This window comes from Musca vetustissima, unplaced genomic scaffold (assembly GCF_032173495.1).
Source record: "Musca vetustissima isolate MV318-11 ecotype Yass unplaced genomic scaffold, APGP_CSIRO_Mvet_v1 utg63109, whole genome shotgun sequence".
NCBI lineage: Eukaryota > Metazoa > Arthropoda > Insecta > Diptera > Muscidae > Musca > Musca vetustissima.
The window spans coordinates 1-22,154 of NW_026881622.1; the positions used below are offsets into that span (position 1 = coordinate 1).

Sequence of the window (22,154 nt, forward strand, 5' to 3'; positions counted from 1 at the left end):
TTGTAAGCAATTTTTTGTAAGTAATTGCTAAAAGACAAAGTCGACAAGCTTACGGCCTTTAATGACCTTGACATTAACTGGGTGTTTGATTATTTTTTTGAAACAAAACAAAATTGTTTTGCTCTGACAAGTGTTGGGTTGCAAATCCAATTGAAATTTAGATCAAATCATAGAATTGATTGAATCAGAACTCAAATCAGTTTTTATGATTTATGCCACTGACTCACATTCAGCCGGTTTGGATTTATAACTATGATTGGTGGTAATTTGTGATGCTGTCAGAATATTTAAATTTTGAATGCGATATAGATATGTTGGACTGTTACTGAACGCTGCTGAATTTGTAAAAATTTTAATGTCGTTTAAGTAAGCATTGGAGAGGAAAAATTATTCTTCTAATTTTCCCTCTCCAAGTTTTGCCTATTGAAATCAATCCACCATTTGTGTCATAAATCATTTACCTTTTCACCTCCTTGATTTGGTGTTGTTCTTTTTATCTTTTGCGTAAATTATCGCAACTTGTGTTCGTGTCATTTAACCAATTATTACCCCTGCAAAAAGTAGCGTTTCGATTTTTTTATTCGTATTTTGAAAGAGTGTATCAATTACAATAAATGTTGATTTATCAGCTTACAAACTGTTTTTGTTGTTTCGAGGACCACACGCTTAGGTGTCCACACCACATTGGATTACAAGCTTGTTGAGCTGACACTACTAACACAAAAATTAAAAAATATATAAACAACTGCATCAAGTTATCATTGGTGTTTCGCCATTAATTATGCGTAACATATCATTAATAATATAGAGCATTTATTTGCCTGGATTTGAAAAATTTTAATTTATTAATAAATGTTTGTTATAAATGTCGTTTAATTGCTCTGTTGTAGATTTGGAAAGGTAGTTTTAGTGAAAATGGCATTTAAATATTATTTTGCGTAGGCAGATGAATTTTTTTTATGTGGGAATATATGAAAATACATTCAAATTTTAATTGAAACTAGAAAGCCAACAGATGCATGTAATTCATTATTAAAAATTAAAGCTATAAAATGCAAACCTTTTTTTAAAACACCTACAATTTTGAAAATATGGGAAATTGGGCGGAATTTTATGTTCTGCACAGATGTACGCCAGCGCCTCTCCAAAACCCAGAAAAGCCAAATGCGAGCCTTTTTGCTATGAAAATGCAGTTAAAACCCTCAAAATACTAAAAACTGGGCGGGATCTTTTTACAGGGTGGGATAAAAAACTGCAACAAAGTCAAACGCCTTAATTTTTAATTTTATTGTATGAAAGCAAAAAATGTCGGAAAGAGCATCAAATTTTAGAATAAGTTTAGATTTGTTCGAATTGGTCACCATTGTCACGAATTATGGCCTTCAAACGGCCAATGAAACCGTCACACTCTGGTCCATTGCCGGCGAAGCGCTTGCACTTTGGTTTTTTTTAGTGTCAACCTTGATTTTCAAAATACGCAAGACACAATAGTTCAACGGACTTGTATTCGGAGATTTTGGTGGCCATTGTGCGATGGAAATGAAGCGAGGATCCTCATTGTGTAACCCTTTTGGGTGGCGCGTGCTGAGTGCGATGGTGCTGAGTCCTCTTGGAATGTCCAAGGTCTGCGGCAAAATGTTTGCATGCCCAAGGTTTTAGTATACCCTCCAGAATATTTTCGCGATAATATTCGGCATTTATTCTGATGCCACGGTAGATAAATACGAGCGGGGAGCGACCATCGGCTGTTATGGCGACCCACATCATCACCATGGCCAGCGCTTGAGTTCTGGTGGCCAACCGAAAGTGCAAAATTTCAGCTAACCTCTTTGGCAAGTAAACATGATCATTTTGTGTGTTTACAAACTGCTGGACAACGAATGTTTTCTCATCGGAGAAAACCAAATTCGGCAGTTCACCACTTTCGGCTATGCGAAGCAACGCTGTAGCTTTTTTGCGTTTATTTTCTTTCTGTTGTGGTGTAAGTTCTTGCACTTTTTGGAATTTCAATGGCTTTACCCCGAGCTAATTTTTCAATATTTGCCGAATGGAATATTGCGATATGTTCAGCTTACGAGCCATTTTTTGGTCACGCGGGTTTCGATCAAGTCGCTTCTTCACTTTTCCAACCATTTCTGCTGATGTTGCTGTTTTCTTCCGTTCACTTCCTTGACGTCGGGCTACGGTACCAGTATCACGGTAACGAGCCATGGTACGAGACACAAAAGATTTATTCGGGCGAGTGGCTTAGAAATGACAGCTGTTTGAAGTTGGTTGCAGTTTTTTCATCTCACCCTCTACATGGGACATGTCGAAAAATTTACCTATACTTATTATTTTCTACGCATATGTATGCCAGCTAAGAGTTGAAATGTCAATTTAGAGTTGGAAAATGTCTCGAATTACCGAAAATTGGTCCTATATGGTCCTATAACTATTATTTTCAGCACAAATTTATGTCAGCCTTCAAAACACTGAAATTAAAGCCTCTTGGGTTGGAAAATCCGGCTAAATCCATAAAAATACCAAACATTGGGCTGGACCTGTTTTTAAGGCCATATCAGCCTCAAAAAAACCGGTATGTCAGATTACAGCCCTTTTGGTAGGAAGATGCGAATAAAACCTCCAAAATAAAATATGCGGACTAAACCAACACGTGGACCGATCTACCTTTTCAAAAATTTCCATATGCTAAAATCCGAAAGATTTTATAGAATAGAATTTTATTCTGATCCACAATATAAATATATATAATATATGGGGTTACCAGTGAATATTTCCCGATCTTGCAAACAATATGACTAACTTAGAGCGTATTGTAAAGGGACAGATATATGGATAGATATTTAAAAAAAATAAAACTTATTCTATGAATTACCTCAACAGTAGCCATCTTACTATCTTATTTTAATTTTTTCAATTTTTATACCCTACACAACTATGTTGTCAGGGTATTATAGCTTTGTGCAGCCTCAAATGTTTGTAAAGCCACGAAATATTGGTCCTAGACCCACCTTTAAGTATACCGATCGTCATATCTCAACTAGCTGAGTCGATCTAGACATGTGTGTCCGTCCGTCCGTCTGCCCATTATATTTTGTAAACACAATTCAGGCCACAGTTATGGACCATTCTTGAAGAAATTTTGCATGTAGGATGGGTTCGGCCCAATGCAGACCCCCATTATTTTTGATGAAGATCGGTTAATATTTAGGGGATGAAATGGACTAAATACTTAATGTTTGTCGGTTTTTCTGGTCGCTCCAGAGGTCTCAATTATGACCCAAATATCGCGAAATTTTGCATGGAGAAGGGGATTGGTCAAAAAATAAGCATTCCTATTTTGATAAAGAACGGCTACAAGCCTCGAAATACCGAAAATTGGGCTATGTCAAAAAAAAATAACAATTATTTTAAGACCAAATTTTTGCCAGCCTTCCAAACACCGAAATGCCAAATTGCAGCCCTTTAGGTAGGAAAAAGTGCCAAAAAATCTTTAAAATAATATATGATATATGTGTGCTATGTAATAGCAAATTACTACCAGGAGAAAAGGAAATATCAAGCTACAGACCTCCAGGATGTTACATTGGGCCAAGATTTTTCACATACCGAGGTTCTCAAATTTAGGGGTATAAAACGAGATGTTGAAAAAATTTGGTTATCCCCAATATGTAATGTATATTTGAGGTCTTGCGAACGAAATGACAAAGGGACGTTATAAAGGGGCAGATATATGGACGGATATTAATAAGTTCAAAACTCATTCTATGTATTACGTCAACAGTAGCCATGTTACTATATTATTTCCAGTTTAATGTGACAAAAACACAGAAAGTTCAAAGACAGATTTTCAATTGCAACGAATATTTGTTGTATATTAACTATTAATTGCAACTAATTGTAATATAATTCTTATTTCCTCAACCGCAAACACCAAACTGCACACACAGACACTCTGCATTTGAAAACCCCCAATCAAAGCTATTGTTTGTTCTAAATTAATTTCAACCTAGCTACGAATGTGAAAACTCATGTCAATTTGGTATTTCTAAGTATTTTCCGTTTCGTTGTTATATTTTTTTTTTAAACCATGAAACAGGATATTTTGCAATAATTCTGTCGCTCAGGCGTTCAGTAAACTCAGCAGCAAGTACCCCAACAACAAAAAAAGTGAAACGGTACTGGGCTCAAGTGACAATGTTCAGTAACGGAAATTCTTAACAGCTAACCGATACAAAAATATCAAAGAATCAGTTCTAAGAATTTGTATTTTTCTCGCATTTCAAACCGCTATGGTCATTCATACCATTTACAGTTATTAAAATAACGTTAGAAAACAAATACGAAAATACTTAATTATATATCGATTACATGTATCTATGTATGTGATTGTGAATAATGACATACAGATATATTGCACGAATCAATACTTTGCTATTGACTTTGTGTGGTAAATGCAATTGCATTGATTTAGGGAGGGTGGTGTTGATTTGTAATCGCCGTTTGATCGATTTCATGTTTGATTAATAACGTGTTTGTCGCTTAAGTCTTTTGATATGACTGTTTAATGCCAAGTTCGGCAAATAATATTTATTCCACAATTTACCTCAACGATGTGGGCCTTAATGAGCTGAACACATTTTCCGTTCATGGTTGAATAAATGTTTATTGGATGTAAAATCGATGATCGATTGATTTATTTATTGCTGAAATAATATTTTGATTTTCAAGTTTCAAGTAAATTATTCAAATGTTGATTATATGGACTGTGTGCCATATTAGTTGAGGTGTTAATAATTCTAATTATATTTTGATGATCATGTATTTAAATTGAATTTACTGGGGAAAATATAAATACAATTTTATAAATATTTCTATATATATATAAATTACGTGTATGTTCGTGATCGCTAAACTCAAAAACTACTGCACCGATTATGACAAAATTGTATGTACAGGCACTATGGGGCGTGAGGAGTGATTCTGTGTAGTTTGAAGTTCATCCGACAGATGGCGCAATATTTAGTTTATTTTTTGTGTTTTTACAACGTAACTCAAGAACCAATTTTGACCAAATTTTATGTATTTGCTTTATGGGGCGTGAGGAGTGTTTCTGTTTAATTTTAAGTTCGTCCCACAGATGGTGCGATATATAGTTTCTTTGCGTTTTACCCGATGGCAAAACAACGTTTGCCGGGTCTGCTAGTAATAAATAAACATAAACTATTCGACAGGGTCGTACTTCTATATTTATTGTGATTTAGAAATTTTGCAATAAACAACTCATAATTATCGAAATTCAAAAACAACCCCAAATGACTATACAAAAAGAACTGCAACAATTACGAACAAAGATTATGTTGATAATTAACATTTAATTTCTATTAAATTAACTAATTAAATCAATCATTAAACCATAGAAAAAAATAGTACTCAACAAATTTTTTGCTACGATTACGCTTCAATGCATGTCATACCACAATGAAGAAAAAAAATCTCAATCATGGTTATGTGGTTTTAAGAACTCAAATTAAGAGTTTTTTTCTAATGCCGACTTCTTTTGAAAAAATAGCGCGAACAAATTTAAAATATTTCCGGTTAAGTAAAAAAACAAATATTTTAACGAATCATAAAAATAATGAAACATGTCGATATGTTAAGCCACAGAGGATTCAATACATTTAAAAAAATGGACTACAAAACATGTGGTAGCCTTTTATGTTATACTTCTAAAATGCAAAGAAAACTAACTATCCGAATAAAAAACCAGTAAGGAAAGTAGTAAAGTCGGATTGGGCCGACTATATGATACCCTTCACCACTTTGGGGATATTCTACATACGTATCTTTACAGATGTCGTCTTTTCGAAGGAATATTGACATTAAATTGAACGAACTTAAAAATGCGATCTTTGTCTATAAGTAAACCTTACACATGCCATTCTGCAATCTATTCCATACTTTGAAAATTGACTTTAAGCAAACTTTATGCACGCTATTTGGTATGATTCACTGCTTAAAATTTAATATCAATCAAACACGCATTGAAATGGTCGAAATTATATATGGAAGCTATGGTATATCTAAATCTGAACCGATATCAAGGAAACTTGCACGAGATTAATTTATATTAATTTCAAAGCCAATCGGCCTAGCTCTAGGTCTTTAATACCCCACTTACTTAAAATCAGACGAAAGTATATATATATATATATATATATAGTACTCTACGCCAAATTTCGTGCAAATCGAATGATATATAGGGACATAGGCGCACCATACTCTATGCCACAGTACTCTATGCCACATTTTATGCAAATCGAATGATATGTAGGGACTTTGTGTGCACCATTTACCTTAAATCGGACGAAACTATATATGGGAGCTATATCTAAATCTGAACCGATTTTCACGAAACTTGGCACACATCATTCTGGACCTAATTCAGTACTCTGTGCCAAATTTCGTGCAAATCGAATGATATATAGGGACTATGGCGCACCATTTACTTAAATCAGACGAAACTATATCTGGGAGCTATATCTAAATCTGAACCGATTTTCTCGAAACTTAGCACACATCATTCTGGATCTAATTCAGTACTCTATGCCACATTTTATGCAAATCGAATGATATGTAGGGACTTTGGCGCACCATTTACCTTAAATCGGACAAAAATATATTTGGGAGCCATATTTAAATCTGAACCGATTTTCTCGAAAATTGGCAAACATCATTCTAGACCCAATTCAGTGCTCTGTGCCAAATGTCGTGCAAATCGAAAGATATAGAAGGACTTTAGTACCCTATTAACCTTAAATCGGAAGAAAATATATATGGGAGCTATATCTAAATCTTAACCGATATTCACGAAAATTGCACACATCATTCTGGACCTAATTCAGTACTCTATGTCACATTTTATGCAAATCGATTGATATGTAGGGACTTTCTGTGCACCATTTACCTTAAATCGGACGAAACTATATTTGGGAGCTATATTTAAATCTGAACCGATTTTCTCGAAACTTGCCACACATCATTCTGCACCTAATTCAGTACTCTATGCCACATTTTATGCAAATCGAATAATATGTAGGGACTTTGGCGCACCATTTACCTTAAATCGGACGAAACTATATATGGGAGCTATATCTAAATCTGAACCGATTTTCTCGTTTCCTTTTGCCTGTTACAAACATATGCACAAAGACATAATACCCTGTACCACAGTGTGGTGCAGGGAATAATTAATATATTAGCCTTTACAATTGTACCGGCATATTGATAACCTACACAAAAATGTTGTAAGGGTGTTATAGGGTCAGGGTCAAAATTTTGAAGATGTATAAATATCATATGAAGGGATTTGATGCATCGATTGTACGTCGTAATATTTTTTACCAAACCTGCATTCAAGAGGAAGATTGGGTGTATGGAATATCTTCGTTTTCATGACAACTAGATTGGAAAATTTGGCTGGGTACTTTAATACTTTAACTTTATTATCAAAAATGGAGCAGGACCTTTAAATGTGTTCTATATTAAAACACGGGTCTATATTTCAAAATAACGGCGGGGGAAAACATCCCTAAGAAAAAACCAAGGGAACTGATGAGGGTCAGTGCCTTACCTCTTGGTGGACCATGCCATACTTTCCCCACTAATAAATTTTTGTTTCTATAAAACTCTGACTATTTTGCCAAAAAAAATACATATGGTATCCCTAATAATCCGCCAACACTACTCGCAATGTTAAATTACTGTCACTTCGATTTGAAAATGCGCCTTGAAAATTAAACATACAGAAAATAGGGTGGGACCTGTACAGAATTCTGCGAATCGATCGTGGATCGAAAATGATAGTGATATAGAGGCTATATCAAAAATATGATGCATCCCAAAAATATATTTTTATTCCTATTTATATAATAACAAATCCCTCGATAGCTTCATTTTTAAATCCTTGATTTTTAAATTAATTTATTTGTCATTTATTTTGCTTTGCCACATGGTATTAGTTGTAAATTTTCATTGTATTAATGCCTAGTGTAATTGTATGATTATTTTTTTTTTTTTTATTTTTTATTTATTTTTTTTTTTTTTGTAAATCTACTTACTCAGCCACCAAACAATCCCAGCACCCAGCTAGACATTCAGTCACTCTTTTTCAACTAGACATGGCTGCATACAACCATACTTACATACCTATGTAAGTATGTTCATTCATTCATTTAGAATTGTGTGAATTGCTCTTGTTATTGCCGTTGTGGTTGTTGTAATCTCTCAGTATGTTTTGATTTTTCTTAACATGGTTGGGAACTATAAATATTGCACGCTTTTGTCATAATCATTCAAACCACAAGTTGCTTTAAACTTAAACAGACAACAATTCTAAGCATCTAGCTAAACAAATCTCTTCTAACAAAATGTTCAAATTGGTAAGGATGTGTGGCGAGAATTATTTGAAAGGATAATGGACACTTCAAGAATAATAAATAAAAACGAAAAAATCGTTATTTGTGTGTGTGTGAAAACAAAAGACTTAAGACCCAAGTGGCGTAAATAAAAATAGAAAAAATTACTTAAAAGTGGGTGCATAAAGATTAAAAAAAAAATAAATGTTATAATTTTTTGAAATAATGATATTAAAAACATGTAAAGGATATATTTGTGCAAATTAATATCCTTCAGCAAATTTATCGAAATATGTGACAATTTTTAAGGGAAATCTTACGAATGGTTTTGTGGTTATGGAATTTTCAATGAAAAATGTAACCTGAAAAAGTAAATGACATATATCAACACAGTGTCTATATAGTCTAAGAAGGGTCGTTTCTCTCAAGGAATGGCGTGGAACTGTTCTCTTCCGTGGAGTGCATATTCAATTTGTCATTCTCCTTTCAAAACCTCGAAATAAACATATGAGACCCATGCAGTGGTCATGTCTGCTAAGTAACCATATTTATACAGCAATCGTTCAGATAGAAATTTGCTAATTAATACTACTCCTAGGATTCAAATGTGATATATCGGTCCAAGTATTGGACAAATCATATTTCAACGTTTAAACGGAATTTTCCAACATGTTTCAATTTGGTATTCGGGATAAAAAAATCTGGGTTGAATATTTGCAATATATGCATACGTTTTGATATAACCGCCGTATTTAGAACCCACCTGTGGTACAGGGTATTATGTGTTTGTGCATATGTTTGTAATAGGCAAAATGAAACGCGAGAGGCAGATGGTTCTTTCTGAGAATATTCATAGAATCACTTTATGAGACGATGTCGAAGAGATGTCCGTCTCTTCGTCCATCCGTCCGTCCATGTATTTTTGTGAACAAAGTACAGGTCGCATTTATGGTCCGATTTGGATGAAATTTGACATATGTCAGTTATTTGGCCCAAGCACGAACAATATTGAAATTGGGAAAAATCGGTTCAGATTTAAATATAGCTTCCATATAAATTTTCGTCCGATTTAATGTAAATGATGCACCAAAGTTCCCTTAATATCTTTCGGTTTGCACGAAATTTGGCACAGCGTAATGAATTAGGTCTAGAAAGATGTGTGTTAAGTTTCCTGAAAATCGGTTCAGATTTATATATTTAGTTCCCATATATATTTTCGTCAGATTTAATGTAAATGGTGCACCAAAGTCCCTAATATCTTCCGATTTGCACGAAATTAGGCACAGCGTAATGAGTTAGGTCTAGAATGATGTGTGTTAAGTTTCGTGAAAATCGGTTCAGATTTAGATATAGTTCCGTTATATATACTCGTCCGATTTAATGTAAATGGTGCATGAAAGTCCCTTAATATCTTTCGATTTGCATGAAATTTGGCACAGCGTAATGAATTAGGTCTAGAATGATGTGTGTTAAGTTTCGTGAACATCGGTTCAGATTTAGATATAGCTCCGAAATATATTTTCCTCCGATTTAAGGTAAATGGTGTACCAATGTTCCTTTATATCTTTCGGTTTGCACGTAATTAGGCACAGCTTAAATGCTTAGGTCTAGAATGATGTGTGTTAAGTTTCCTGAAATCGGTTCAGATTTAGATATAGCTTCTATATCTGACCAAATGAAAAAATTAGTATCGGTTGCAGAATGACATGTTTATGGATTCAATTTCATTTTACTGGTCCTTTAAAAATACGACGTCTGTTAGGATTCATCTGTTGAATATACCCAAAGTGGTGAACAGTATCTTATAGTCGGCTCCGTCGGACTTTACTACTTTCCTTAAATCTTTATGTTATATAAAGGAACCGATCAGGTATATCGGGATTTTAGGGAATAAAATACATCTTCGAAGAAATTTAATTGATATAGGTACATATTTCGACATTTTAGGTATTTTGCCGACATTTAATTTCAGCCTATTTTTCAATATAGGTCCAAGTTTTTGCAATAGCCCTCATATCCAGAACTCCCAAAATAGTTGGCAAAAATTTGGACAGACAGTTTTACGATTCAGTTGGACACGACCCCTCATATGTATGGCTTGGTGTACAGCGCAGTGCACTCGCCATTTGAAGTGTGTTTCAATTTTTGGATATCAAATTATTATTTCCCAAAAGAGATTAAGTTCGAAAATAATGTTGACTCAATCCTTCTGGTACATCACCCATTAAATATTTAACTGAAAGCAAAAAATCTCTTATTCCAAGACAAATGAAGTATCCGAATTGATCAATGTTCTGTGTCTTATGAATCTTTACTTTCTTACATAGCTGGCTTTTTACATAACTGTTGTTCCATAAGCCGAGCTTAAAAAAGATTTCCAAGCACGTCGGTCTTGTGTGCATATCCACCAATTTGGAAGACCACGTTCCAAGATTATGTTTTCTACTTGGTCTTTCCACCGGAGAATTTTTCTTTCAAACACTCCAAGAGCTGTCTCATCTGCTTGCGCAAGTACCCATGCTTCTGATCCATATACTAGCACGGGAGGTGGCCTTGCTTTTGAGTTGTTTGCTCAGACCATAGTAGCATCGGTTGGCCATCACAATCCTTCTCCGAATTTCAAAACTGATATCATTCGTTTTATTTATGGCAGTACCAAGGTATATAAAGTCTTTAACTACCTCGAAGCTATAGTTCTCAAGTTCCACAGTTGGTCCGAGTCTACTGGACGTCTTGCGCGTTGATCTGCTTGGTCTTCTCGCCGTTTACTGCCAGATCCACTTTGGCAGACTCCTTCGTAATTCGTTCAAAGGTGGCTGTTACAGCTCGCAATGTTCGACCCATTATATCGATGTCAGCGGCGTAGACGAGTAACATGTGTTGTTTCGTATGACCTTTTCCAGCAGGATGTAAAAAAGAACACACAACAAACTGTCAACTTGTCTGAATCCTCGTTCGGTATTGAAGGGCTCCGATAGGTCCTTTCCTACTTTAACTTCTGATCTTGTGCCACTTAAAGTTATCCTGCATAGCTGTATTAATTATGCAGGAATGCCGAACGTAAACACCTCTGAACGGAGGTGAATCTTTAAATACCGAAAATCGAGACGTACTTCAGATATGGGATGACAATTTGAATAATATTGAAAAAATCCACGCATAGCATAGCCTAAAATAGTGTTTTAAAAAGTTACGCTTACAGGTTAATTGAAAAAATAAATTTTTTACAAATTATGTTTTTACAAATTCTTAGTTTTTGTCTGTGACTTACCGTTTAATACTTATCAACAAAATTCAAGTTCCCATTATTTGAAATTATCATTTGTTTGTTTATTGCCACAGATCGCTGTCTTCTCTGCCCTCTTCGCTGTCGCCTCAGCCGGTTACCTTGGTGGTTATGGTCATGGTGTGGCTCTCTCCGCCCCAGCTTATGCTACCTCATATCATGCAGTAGCTGCCCCTGTTGTACATGCAGCCCCTATTTATAAATCCTATGCTGCCCCAGTAGCTGTAGCTGCTCCCGTAGTTAAGGCTTATGCTCCAGTGGCCACCTCATACGCCAATACTTACAAGGTATCAGCCAAGGCCATACCCGTTGTACATGCTGCCCCTGCTGTGGTTGCTGCTCCCGTCTACAAATCATATGCCGCACCAGCTGTTGTTGCTGCTCCCGCTTACGGTTATGGTTATCACCATGGTCTTGCCAGTTATGGTCACTCTGTCTACCATTAAGAGCCACTATTCAACTCATAGAACTCATTAAACGGAATTGGAAAGTGATTATTGCATCGAAACAAAGTTTTGAAAAAGGACTACTCCCCGAGTGTGTTACATGTGTGGATGGACTCACGAACGAACGACAATAATTCATTGTTAAATTATTTTTAATCATTATCATGACCTTTTACTCCATTTCATCTTGTCATTTATTTTTTGTTTTTTCTTTTTATAGAAATTGCATTCGAAACGATTTGAAATTTTAGTTTCTTTGGTTTATTTAAGCCTTCTCTTTCTTAGTTTGATTGAGGAGAAGGAGACTATATAAACTAAAGAATATCATTTTACCATTAAGTATTAGAGAAGAAAGCAAAACAATAGAAAATAACAAAGCAGATAGAGTTGACATCAATAAAAATGAGAGCTTTAAGAGAACATACTTTGAGGAACTATTTAAATGATCAGAGTTAGAGAGAGTGCTTGGTAATTTAAGTAATCTTCTTTTTAAATAATTTTCTTTTATGAGATTTTTGAGTTCTTTCTAGCCAAATTATTTAAATCTAATAAATTTGCAAATGAATGTGTGTTTGTTTCATATCTTGTAAATAAAGAATAAAAACTTTTATACGAAAAACTGTTGTTTGTGAATTATTTAAAGAAAAACTGTATATATAAAAAATGCATAAAAAGCGAACTCAATGGGATACTTAAAAAACACAATTAAAACCCGTGAGCGGAGCAGTATTGTCGGACGGGGCCGACCATACGATACCCTGCACAACCACGACGGAACGCAAACTTTCTGCGGATATTTATTCCGAGCGTGGGCAATATTTGGTGATAGTTCAACCCTCTTGTCCGATTAGAGGTCAACAGCACCTCTTCCTTACACTGACATATTTTCCGAATATTACTAATATTCAGTACAGCCCTTCTAATTACTTGTCTAGGTTCCCTTACCGTGGATTGTGTTGTGATGTTCGGCTTTCAATTGTGGCCTATAGATCGACTCGAAAAAAACACATAAAATTAAGTTTTCGGTCCACTGCATCCCAATATTATTATCTGACCATCGCCGAAAATTATAGGCGTTATCCTTGATCATACCTAGATCCTCATGGAAAATTTCAAAGCGATTGGCATTATATTTCCGGGTCTATATATATATCTGAGTACGTAAGCACCTGTAAATATTTAAGTGTAACTCCCACATCCGAGTACATACAGCCATATAATTGGTACCAATTTGAAGGTCAGCAACTCCTCTTGGATATACTATCAACTTCTCGAGTACATGTCCTTCAGGAGCAAAAATTTTGTAATTTTTCACACAAAAGTCAGGGTCCATTTGACCCGATAAATATTGACCGATATTTATCAAAACAGGCATGCTTATTCATTGGCCCGATTCCCTTCTCCATGTAAGAATTCGCGATGTTCGGACCATAATTTCGGCTTTTGGAACGGCCAGAAAAACAGACAAAAATTAAGTATTTGGTCCATTTCATCCACTAAATATTATCCGATCTTTACCAAAATCCTACATGCAAAATGTCGTGAAGATTGGTCCATAACTGTGGCCTATATCGTGTTCACAAATTATAATGGACAGACGGACGGGCGGACACACATGTCTAGATCGACTCAGCTAGTCGAGATATGAGATCGGTATACTTAAAGATGGGTCTAGGACCAATATTTCGGGGCGTTACAAACTGTTGGAGCTGCACAAGGCTATAATACCTTGGCGACATAGTTGTGTAGGGTATAAAAATATAAGCCTATGTGTTATATGAAGAAAATATTTTTAAAAAATTCACAACTTTTAGTTACTCGATTTTTTTAATAATGCCACGCCAAATGTTTATGTTAAAGAATATTTTTGTAAAAACTACTGGTTTGGTTTTTAAATAAATTTTTGACATAATATCTTATACGTTTTTAAGGGGACCCCCCATTCTCGGGGTCAAAATTTTTTTTGATTTAATTCGAATCTAAACTAATTCAAGAATGTCCCTACAAAATTTCATGCGAAAATCTGAAGAACTCGTGAAGATATAGCCGATTTATTGTGTCAGCATCAAATGACGGCTAAAGGGCTTCTCAAACTTTAAACGCGTTTTTCTCTTTTGCTAATGGCGGGCACGATAACTCTGTGAGTGTATCGGATAAAGCCAATCGGTGAATATTTTCGTTATTTTTTAACTTGGTTTTTGGTAAAAAATTGACTATTTTCCAAAAATATTTTTTCAAAGGTCCACCATTTTGTTAATTTTAGAGCAGAGTCAATAATCCTAGTTCATACGACAGCCAGACATGTACTCTTTCTAACACCGTTGGAATTTTCGGATTCCGATGTTCCAGTGAGGAGTTATCATGCCCGCCATCAAAAATAAGGACTTCTTTAAATTACAAACCAGTAAGGAAAGTAGTAAAGTCGGACGGGGCCGACTATATGGTAGCCTTCACCACTATGGATATATTAAACAGGACTATTAACATGAAATTGGATGAAATAAAATATGTGATATTTATCTAAATGTGAATCTACCTATATATCCATAAGTTATATAAATCGACTTCAATCAACTATAAATAGGTTATCTGTTGGGCTATGTCTGTACTTCTAGAAAACGCAACTACGTAATTCTATGCTCAATTTTGTACGTTGTGCAAAATTTGATGTCAACCTGACTAGCATGAAGAGTTTGATGTCCAATTTACTTAAAATCGGGCGAAAATATATATGGAAGCTCTATCCAAATATATCGAAGGATATATAGGGACTTTGGTGCACCATTTACATGAAATCGGACGAAACTATATCTGAATCTGGGCCGATTTTCTCGAAACTGGGCAGACATCATTCTAGGCTCAATTCAGTACGTTATGCCAAATTTCCTGCAAATCGAAAGATATATAGGGACTTTGGGGCACCATTAACATGAAATCGGACGAAACTATATATGGGAGCTATATCTAAATCTGGACCGATTTTCGCGAAACTGGGCAGACATCATTCTAGCCTCAATTCAGTACGTTATGCAAAATTTCATGCAAATCGAAAGATATATAAGGACTTTGGTACACCATTTACCTTAAATCGGAGGAAGATATATACGGGAGCTATATCTAAATCTGAACCGATTTTCACGAAACTTTGCACACATCATTCTAGACTTAATTCAGTGCGCTATGCCAAATTTCGTGCAAATCGAAAGATATGTAGGGACTTTGGTACGCCATTTACCAAAAATCGGCCGAAACTATATATGGGAGCTATATCTAAATCTGAACCGATTTTCACGAAACTTGGCACACATCTTTCGTGGCTCAATTCAGTACGCTATGCCAAATTTCGTGCAAATCGAAATATTTTCAGGGTCTAAAGTCCGTAAATCGGGCGAAACTATATATGGGAGCTATATATAAATCTGAACCGATTTTCACGAAACTTGGCACACATCTTTCGTTGCTCAATTCAGTACGCTATGCCAAATTTCGTGCAAATCGAAAGATTTTCAGGGTCTAAAGTCCGTAAATCGGGCAAAAATATATATGGGAGCTATATCTAAATCTGAACCGATTTTTCCCAATTTCAATAGGGTTCGTCCTTGGGCCAAACAAATGAGCTGTGCCAAATTTCATCCAAATCGGACATTTCATCCATGGACAGACGGACGGACATGCATAAATCGATTCAGAAAGTGATTCTATGCATATTCTCAAAAGGAACCATGGGTCTATCTCGATTATTTTTGCCTGTTACAAACATATGCACAAAGACATAATACCCTGTACCACAGTGTGGTGAAGGGTATAAAAACAACACCAAAACAAATTACAATTTTTTCTAATTATTTTTCTTCTCCTTTAAATCTTCAAATATATATGTGGAAAGTTACAAACCTTAACAAGCATTGGTAAAAGCGTCAATGGGGGGTTCCCTTAAATCGGACGAAAACATATATGGGACCTATATGTAAATCTGGACCGATTTTCACGAAACTATGCACACATCATTCTAGGCTGAATTCAGTACGCTGTCAATAGGGTTCGTACTTGGGCCAAATAAGTGACGTATGCCAAATTTCATCCAAATCGGATCATAAATGCGACCTGTACATTGTTTACAATTTAACATGGACAGACAGACGGACGGACGGACATGCATAAATCGACTTAGAATTCGATTCTATGCATATTCTCAAAATGAACCATATGTCTATCTCGTTTCCTTTTGCCTGTTACAAACATATGTATAAAGACATAATACCCTGTACCACAGTGTGGTGAATTGTATAAATATATTATTTGTTATGTCTTATTTTTTTAATAGCATATATGCGTGAACTATAGGTTATTAACAAAAATATTTTTAACAAATCCGCGTCTATGGGATATTTGAAAAACTAAGAAATCACGCCTTATTCTCGATATGAAAAAATATGATTTTAAAAATAATTCTTGACATAATACCTTATATCACAGTGTGATTCAACAATGCTGACCGGATCAGCTGAATCATAATAATATTGGTGTAAATTATAAATGCTTAAACTTTAATCTTACAATGTTCATTGCTAATGATAAATGATATTTACACTCGTTACTCTAATCTAAATTAATTTGGTTTAGATACAATTTTTATTATTGCATACCGAAAAAAAGTAAATAAACGTTTTATTGTCCATTCACAAGATTGCTATCGTTTTATTTTTACATGAACTTCATTTTTTTTTTTGCAGGTCTATGTATATCTAACTGTGTGTGTATAACTTCATTCACAACAACGGCGACGACGAGCACCATCTGCATCGAAAGACATTCATAGCAATTATCTATCCTCGGTTGGTATCAAAATGTTTCGATAAATGTTTTGACTTAGTCACAGGCATGTCGTTTTGCTTCGAGTCTGTCCAACAGTACAGCAGACACAGACCTTGTTGTCTGTGCTTGACTGTTGGTTTGTGGCTCTGTCAATATTTTTTGTTTAAAACCGCAATGGATGGTCAAAGTAGCAATTCCAAGTTATGACAATAGAGTTTAAGTTTTAAACGATACATATTATTACTTTTATGTGCAATTTAAAAAAAAACATTATATTGCTACTGTGTCAGTTAATAATTGTTGATATTTATAAATATTTAAAAAATATTGTTATATTTAATATTGAAATGGGAGTGATATTTATTTCTTAATGTAACAGTAGGGAAATGTCGTTTCGGTTTACAGGCATGGGAGATATTATGATAATTGTAAAGATTTTTTTTTAATTTTTTTTTATACCCTTCACCATAGTATGGTGGGTATATTAATTTTGTCATTCCGTTTGTAGCTCATCGAAATAATCATTTCCGACCCTATAAAGTATATATATTCTTGATCAGGGTAAAATTCTAAGACGATATAGCCTTGTCCGTCCGTCCGTCTGTCCGTCCGTCCGTCTGTTGTAATCACGCTATCTTCCGAAGGAATTGATATAGGGTGCTGGAATTTTGCACAGGTTTGTCTTTTGTCTACAGGCAGGTCAAGTTCGAAGATGGGATATATCGGTCCACGTTTAGGCATAGCTCCCATATAACAGTAACTCCCAATTTTCGCTATTTTGGGGTTCTTGAGCGCGTTTTTCACCCGAATACGCTGAAATTTTGTGCATTGGGTTCCTATGGGGTACAAAATGTCCCCACAAAAAATTATAAATATTGGTCCACTTTTTTTGGTAGCAACCATATAACGGTACCTCCTAATTTTCAGTATTTTGGGGGTCTTGAGCGCATTTTTCAACCGAATTCGCTGCAATTTGGTATTTTGTAGTCGTATATGGTAACAAATCTCTCCACCAAAAATTATTAGTATTCGCCCACTTTTTGGGGTAGTCCCCATATAACCCCATTTTTTATATTAACATCGTTTTCTGATTTGTTCCGTGTATTGTTCTAAGACTCCGTTGTAATCTTTTCACCTGCGTAGGATATCGAGATAGAAAACTAGAACGTAAGGTTCGATAAAGAACTATATATATGAACTATAACCTGCATTTAGACCTAGCCCCTGTGCGGGAGGTACCAGAAGGAGTGGACCGATGTTCCCAATCTTCGAAATTGAACTAAGTTTGGAAGAAATAGTACGATGGATGAAAATCTAAATTTTCTGAAACGGATTTTGTCCAAAGAAAGATGGGGTCTAAAACAAATATATTTCGACGAGGCACATTTTCACCTTGTCAAAGCGTATACACCCTCATTAGCCATGAGGCTGAGGGTATAATTATCCATTAAAAATTTTTGAAAATTATATTATGGCTTGTAGAAATGTCGGTATAGGTCCACTTTTTGGTATTTTCCCTATATTTTCATTTCAAGTACCTGTTAGTATTTCTATGGTGGAGGGTATCCAAAGTTCGGCCCGGCCAAACATAACGCTTTTTCACTTGTTTTTTTTTTTTTTTTTTTTTTTTTTTTTTGAGGAAATACCAAACATTGTTGACGTTATGCGTGAATTGTCTCCAACTTTAAATAAAAATGCAATTATGCAATGAAAAGAAAAAAATGATTTTTATATGAAATCCACTACTGTTAAAAAAATGTATGTCGTTATTGCAGCAATAATTTTGATCAAGTTAACCCGATGTAGTGTCATTAGAATTCGTGTTAACTCGTTACGGTTGCATAGTATTGGTTGTAAATTAATAATTGTCCAACATTAAATAGTCATTAACAAATTAATACTATTGTTCAGTATTAAGTGGGTAATTAAGAGTTTGATGATAATAAATATATGTCGGGCGGCCGACCATTCGATACCCTATACCAGTACCATGGAACTCTATTTGGTGATATTTGCACCCTCTTGACAGATTAGAGATCAACAGCACTTCTTCCTTACACTGTTATATTTTCCGAATATTCCCAATATTCAGTACAGCCTTTCCAATAACTTGTCCAGATTCTCTTCACCGTGGGTTGTGTTCGGCTTTAAATTTTGGCCTATAGATCGGCTCAAAAAAACGCAAAAAATTATGTTTTCCAGATATGGCCAAGAATATTGGCCATACCTGGAAGATCAACGCATATAATATTGGGTGATGTTATGTGTCATCATAATCCTTGATCCTCTTGAAAAATGTTGTTTGCCCTCTAATGTTAATGGGTTACCAAATAATCAATCACTCCTCTTGGATATAATGTCAACCTCTCGGTCTATGTTCTTCAGGAGTACATATATATGCCATATAATACAAATATTGTAAATGTTCACACAAAAGTCGGGGTCCATTTGACCCGCTAAATAATAAGCGATATTTATCAAAACAGGCATGCTTAATTTTTGACCCGATCCCCTTTTCCGTGTAAAATCTCACGATGTTTGAGCCATAATTGCGGTCTTTGGAGCGACCAGAAAAAAACGACTAAAATTGAGTATTTGGTCCTACGGGCGGACACACATGTGTAGATCGACTCAGCTAGTCGAGATATGACGATCGGTATACTTAAAGGTGGGTCTGGGCCAATATTTCGCGGCATCACAAACCCTTGGCGCTGCACAACGCTATAATACCCCGACAACATAGTTGTTTAGGATATAAAATTTGCTCTTTATAATATTGTTATGTTAGAGTTCAGTGGCAGTTGTGTAGGTTTTCATATGGTCGGCCCCGCCCGACTATGTTAAATATCAATATCATCCAATAAATGTTAATCTATATTCCTCAAAAATATTGTTTAAACCCGCTTTTAAAAATGTTTTCAAATTTTTTTCTATCTGCACCTTATATCCAACTTCAAAAAAGTTTTGTTACAAAATTTTCCACAAAATATAATAAAATTTATATAGAAAATCAAAAAATTAAGAACTAAATCTAGACTTTCTCATTTCTTTAAAAATTTTAAAAATGTGTATAAATATAATTTATTACCCTCTTCGCTTCATATAAACCATTGTTTATGTATTCTTTCGCTCTTATTTATAAGTAGAAATATTTATAAATATTCTAAAAGAATTGTTTATTTAAAATATTTGTCTATAAGTATTTTTTTTTATAATATAAATAATTGTATAATCCACGCTTTATAAATATCCCCAAGAAATATGTTTTTATGCATGTTTTGGAAACTCCCTCTATTATCGTGAAATATATCTTAGTATTGTGTCTTAGCTGTACAGATAGTCAAAATCCAGTGGTATTTGTGCAGGGTATCACATGGCCTGCTATATCCGATTTATTGCTCTGCTTATTGTGTTTATATAAAATTATAATATGTACCAAATACTCAAAATTTACCAATTAAAACAAAACAATGCTGAACATTTAAAAACTCATTATCACCGAAAATTATTTAAATGCGTTTCGAGACTGAACGGCTGCACCAAACAACTGCATTAGGTATGCTAATAAATACCAGCTAAATTTATAAACACTTTATAGGAATATTAGTTGCAGTTACCACAACAACGGCAACAACAGCAAAGGCAAAAATCTAAAACAATACATGGCGCGTAATTTGTAGTAACGACCTCTGTAAGAGCCACCTTTATGCAGAAATTGAATACCAAAAATTCCCACATATTATTGTACAATATTCATAAATTTATAATGTGGGTGAATGCAATTCTTTTGTTTTTAATTATTTATTCATTTTTTTGCATTGGTGCTTTTCGATTTCTTCGTTGGCTTTTGGCAAAATATGCAAACAAAAATCTTTTAGCATAGAGGCCGTGGAATGGTAAGAAAATATTATTTTTTGTTTGTTTAGATATTTAATTGAATATGCAAATGGGCTATTGTAATTCGCATACTTAAAATAAAAAATCCAAAATAGTGGGTATTTATACGATATTTAAGTCTTTCCACATTTCTTATTTTATTTTAAATTTTTGCAACATACCAAATAATATATGATTTTTAAGCATATTTTCGAAATAGTCCCACTATAAGGTTAAATTCCACTACTAACAATGATCAATATTGGGTCATTTTTTAGAGTATAACGCTACATCGCAAATCGATATTTAGGCACATATTTCAACCAGATTAACTGCAATTTATTATTTTAGATTCTCATGGAGTAAAAAAATCCTATAACAAATTATTATTACTGTCCCAAATCTACCAGGGGATATATCCATTAATTGGTATTTGGTGGGGTCGTAGCACGTTTCTCAACCAAATTATCTATAATTTATTTTTTTCAGGTTCTCATGGGGTTTCAAATATTCTAAGCGAAAATTTCAATATCGGTTTACGTTTTGGTACAGTTTTCCATTTTCGGTTGAAAGTGAGGCTAAAATCATCAAAATACCGCAAATATAGCGGTATTGTCCCGCTGAATATGCCACTCCGTTTGTTAATAAATACAAACATTTACAAATTACTGTCCGAACCATAATTATCCATACGTTTTATTGTAGGGTATAATAAAGCTTACATTTATTGATTATATTTCACGAAAGATGTCGCTTTTGCTTTAATGGGTTCATATCATGGCTCAATACGAAATTTAGTTTTATTAATCAAGCATTTGCATATATTAATTTCCAAGCTAAGCTTTGTGTTAAGCTTTCTGACCATACAAAAAAGCTTATCATTGCGCATGATCATAACAGTTAATTCAACAATATAACAGTTTTGTTATGTTTTAATTCGTTCAAACACCACCAGAGCGCGGACTGCATCAAACTATCTGTGAACTAAATCATGGCTGAGCCTTTAATGTGCTACACACATAATTATTTTTGAAATATTTTTTCAAATCTATATCAAAGCATGAAATTTGTTATGCCATCAACGCTGACGATTTTGTTATGATCACAATATTTAAGATAAAGCTTTGAAATTTAGCATATAGGTTGCTACTACCAGGATGTTTGGTATTTAAAATGGAATGTATCGGTCTACGTTTTAAGCGTAATTATAAGACACACAACTATGTTGTCAGGTTATTATAACTTTGTGCAGCCTAACGCCGCGAAATATTGATCCCAGACCCACCCTTAAGCATACCGATCGTCATACCT

At 34.5% G+C, this 22,154-nt stretch overlaps 1 protein-coding gene and 1 long non-coding RNA gene across 2 annotated transcripts in view; one reads left to right on the forward strand and one right to left on the reverse strand.

Moving 5' to 3' along the window:
* Positions 1-1,278: 1,278 nt before the first annotated feature.
* LOC133327588 (uncharacterized) overlaps positions 1,279-22,154 on the reverse strand; it is a 29,681-nt gene continuing 8,805 nt past the window's right edge. Inside the window, exon 2 of the long non-coding RNA XR_009754261.1 lies at positions 1,279-1,431. This is a non-coding gene — a long non-coding RNA (uncharacterized LOC133327588). The remainder of the gene's footprint in view (positions 1,432-22,154) is intronic.
* On the forward strand, positions 8,433-12,155 carry LOC133327587 (cuticle protein 38-like). The gene is made up of 2 exons (XM_061536102.1): positions 8,433-8,444; positions 11,763-12,155. The coding sequence occupies exons 1-2, from the start codon at positions 8,433-8,435 to the stop codon at positions 12,150-12,152; spliced, it is 402 nt and encodes a 133-aa protein (XP_061392086.1). The 3' UTR covers positions 12,153-12,155.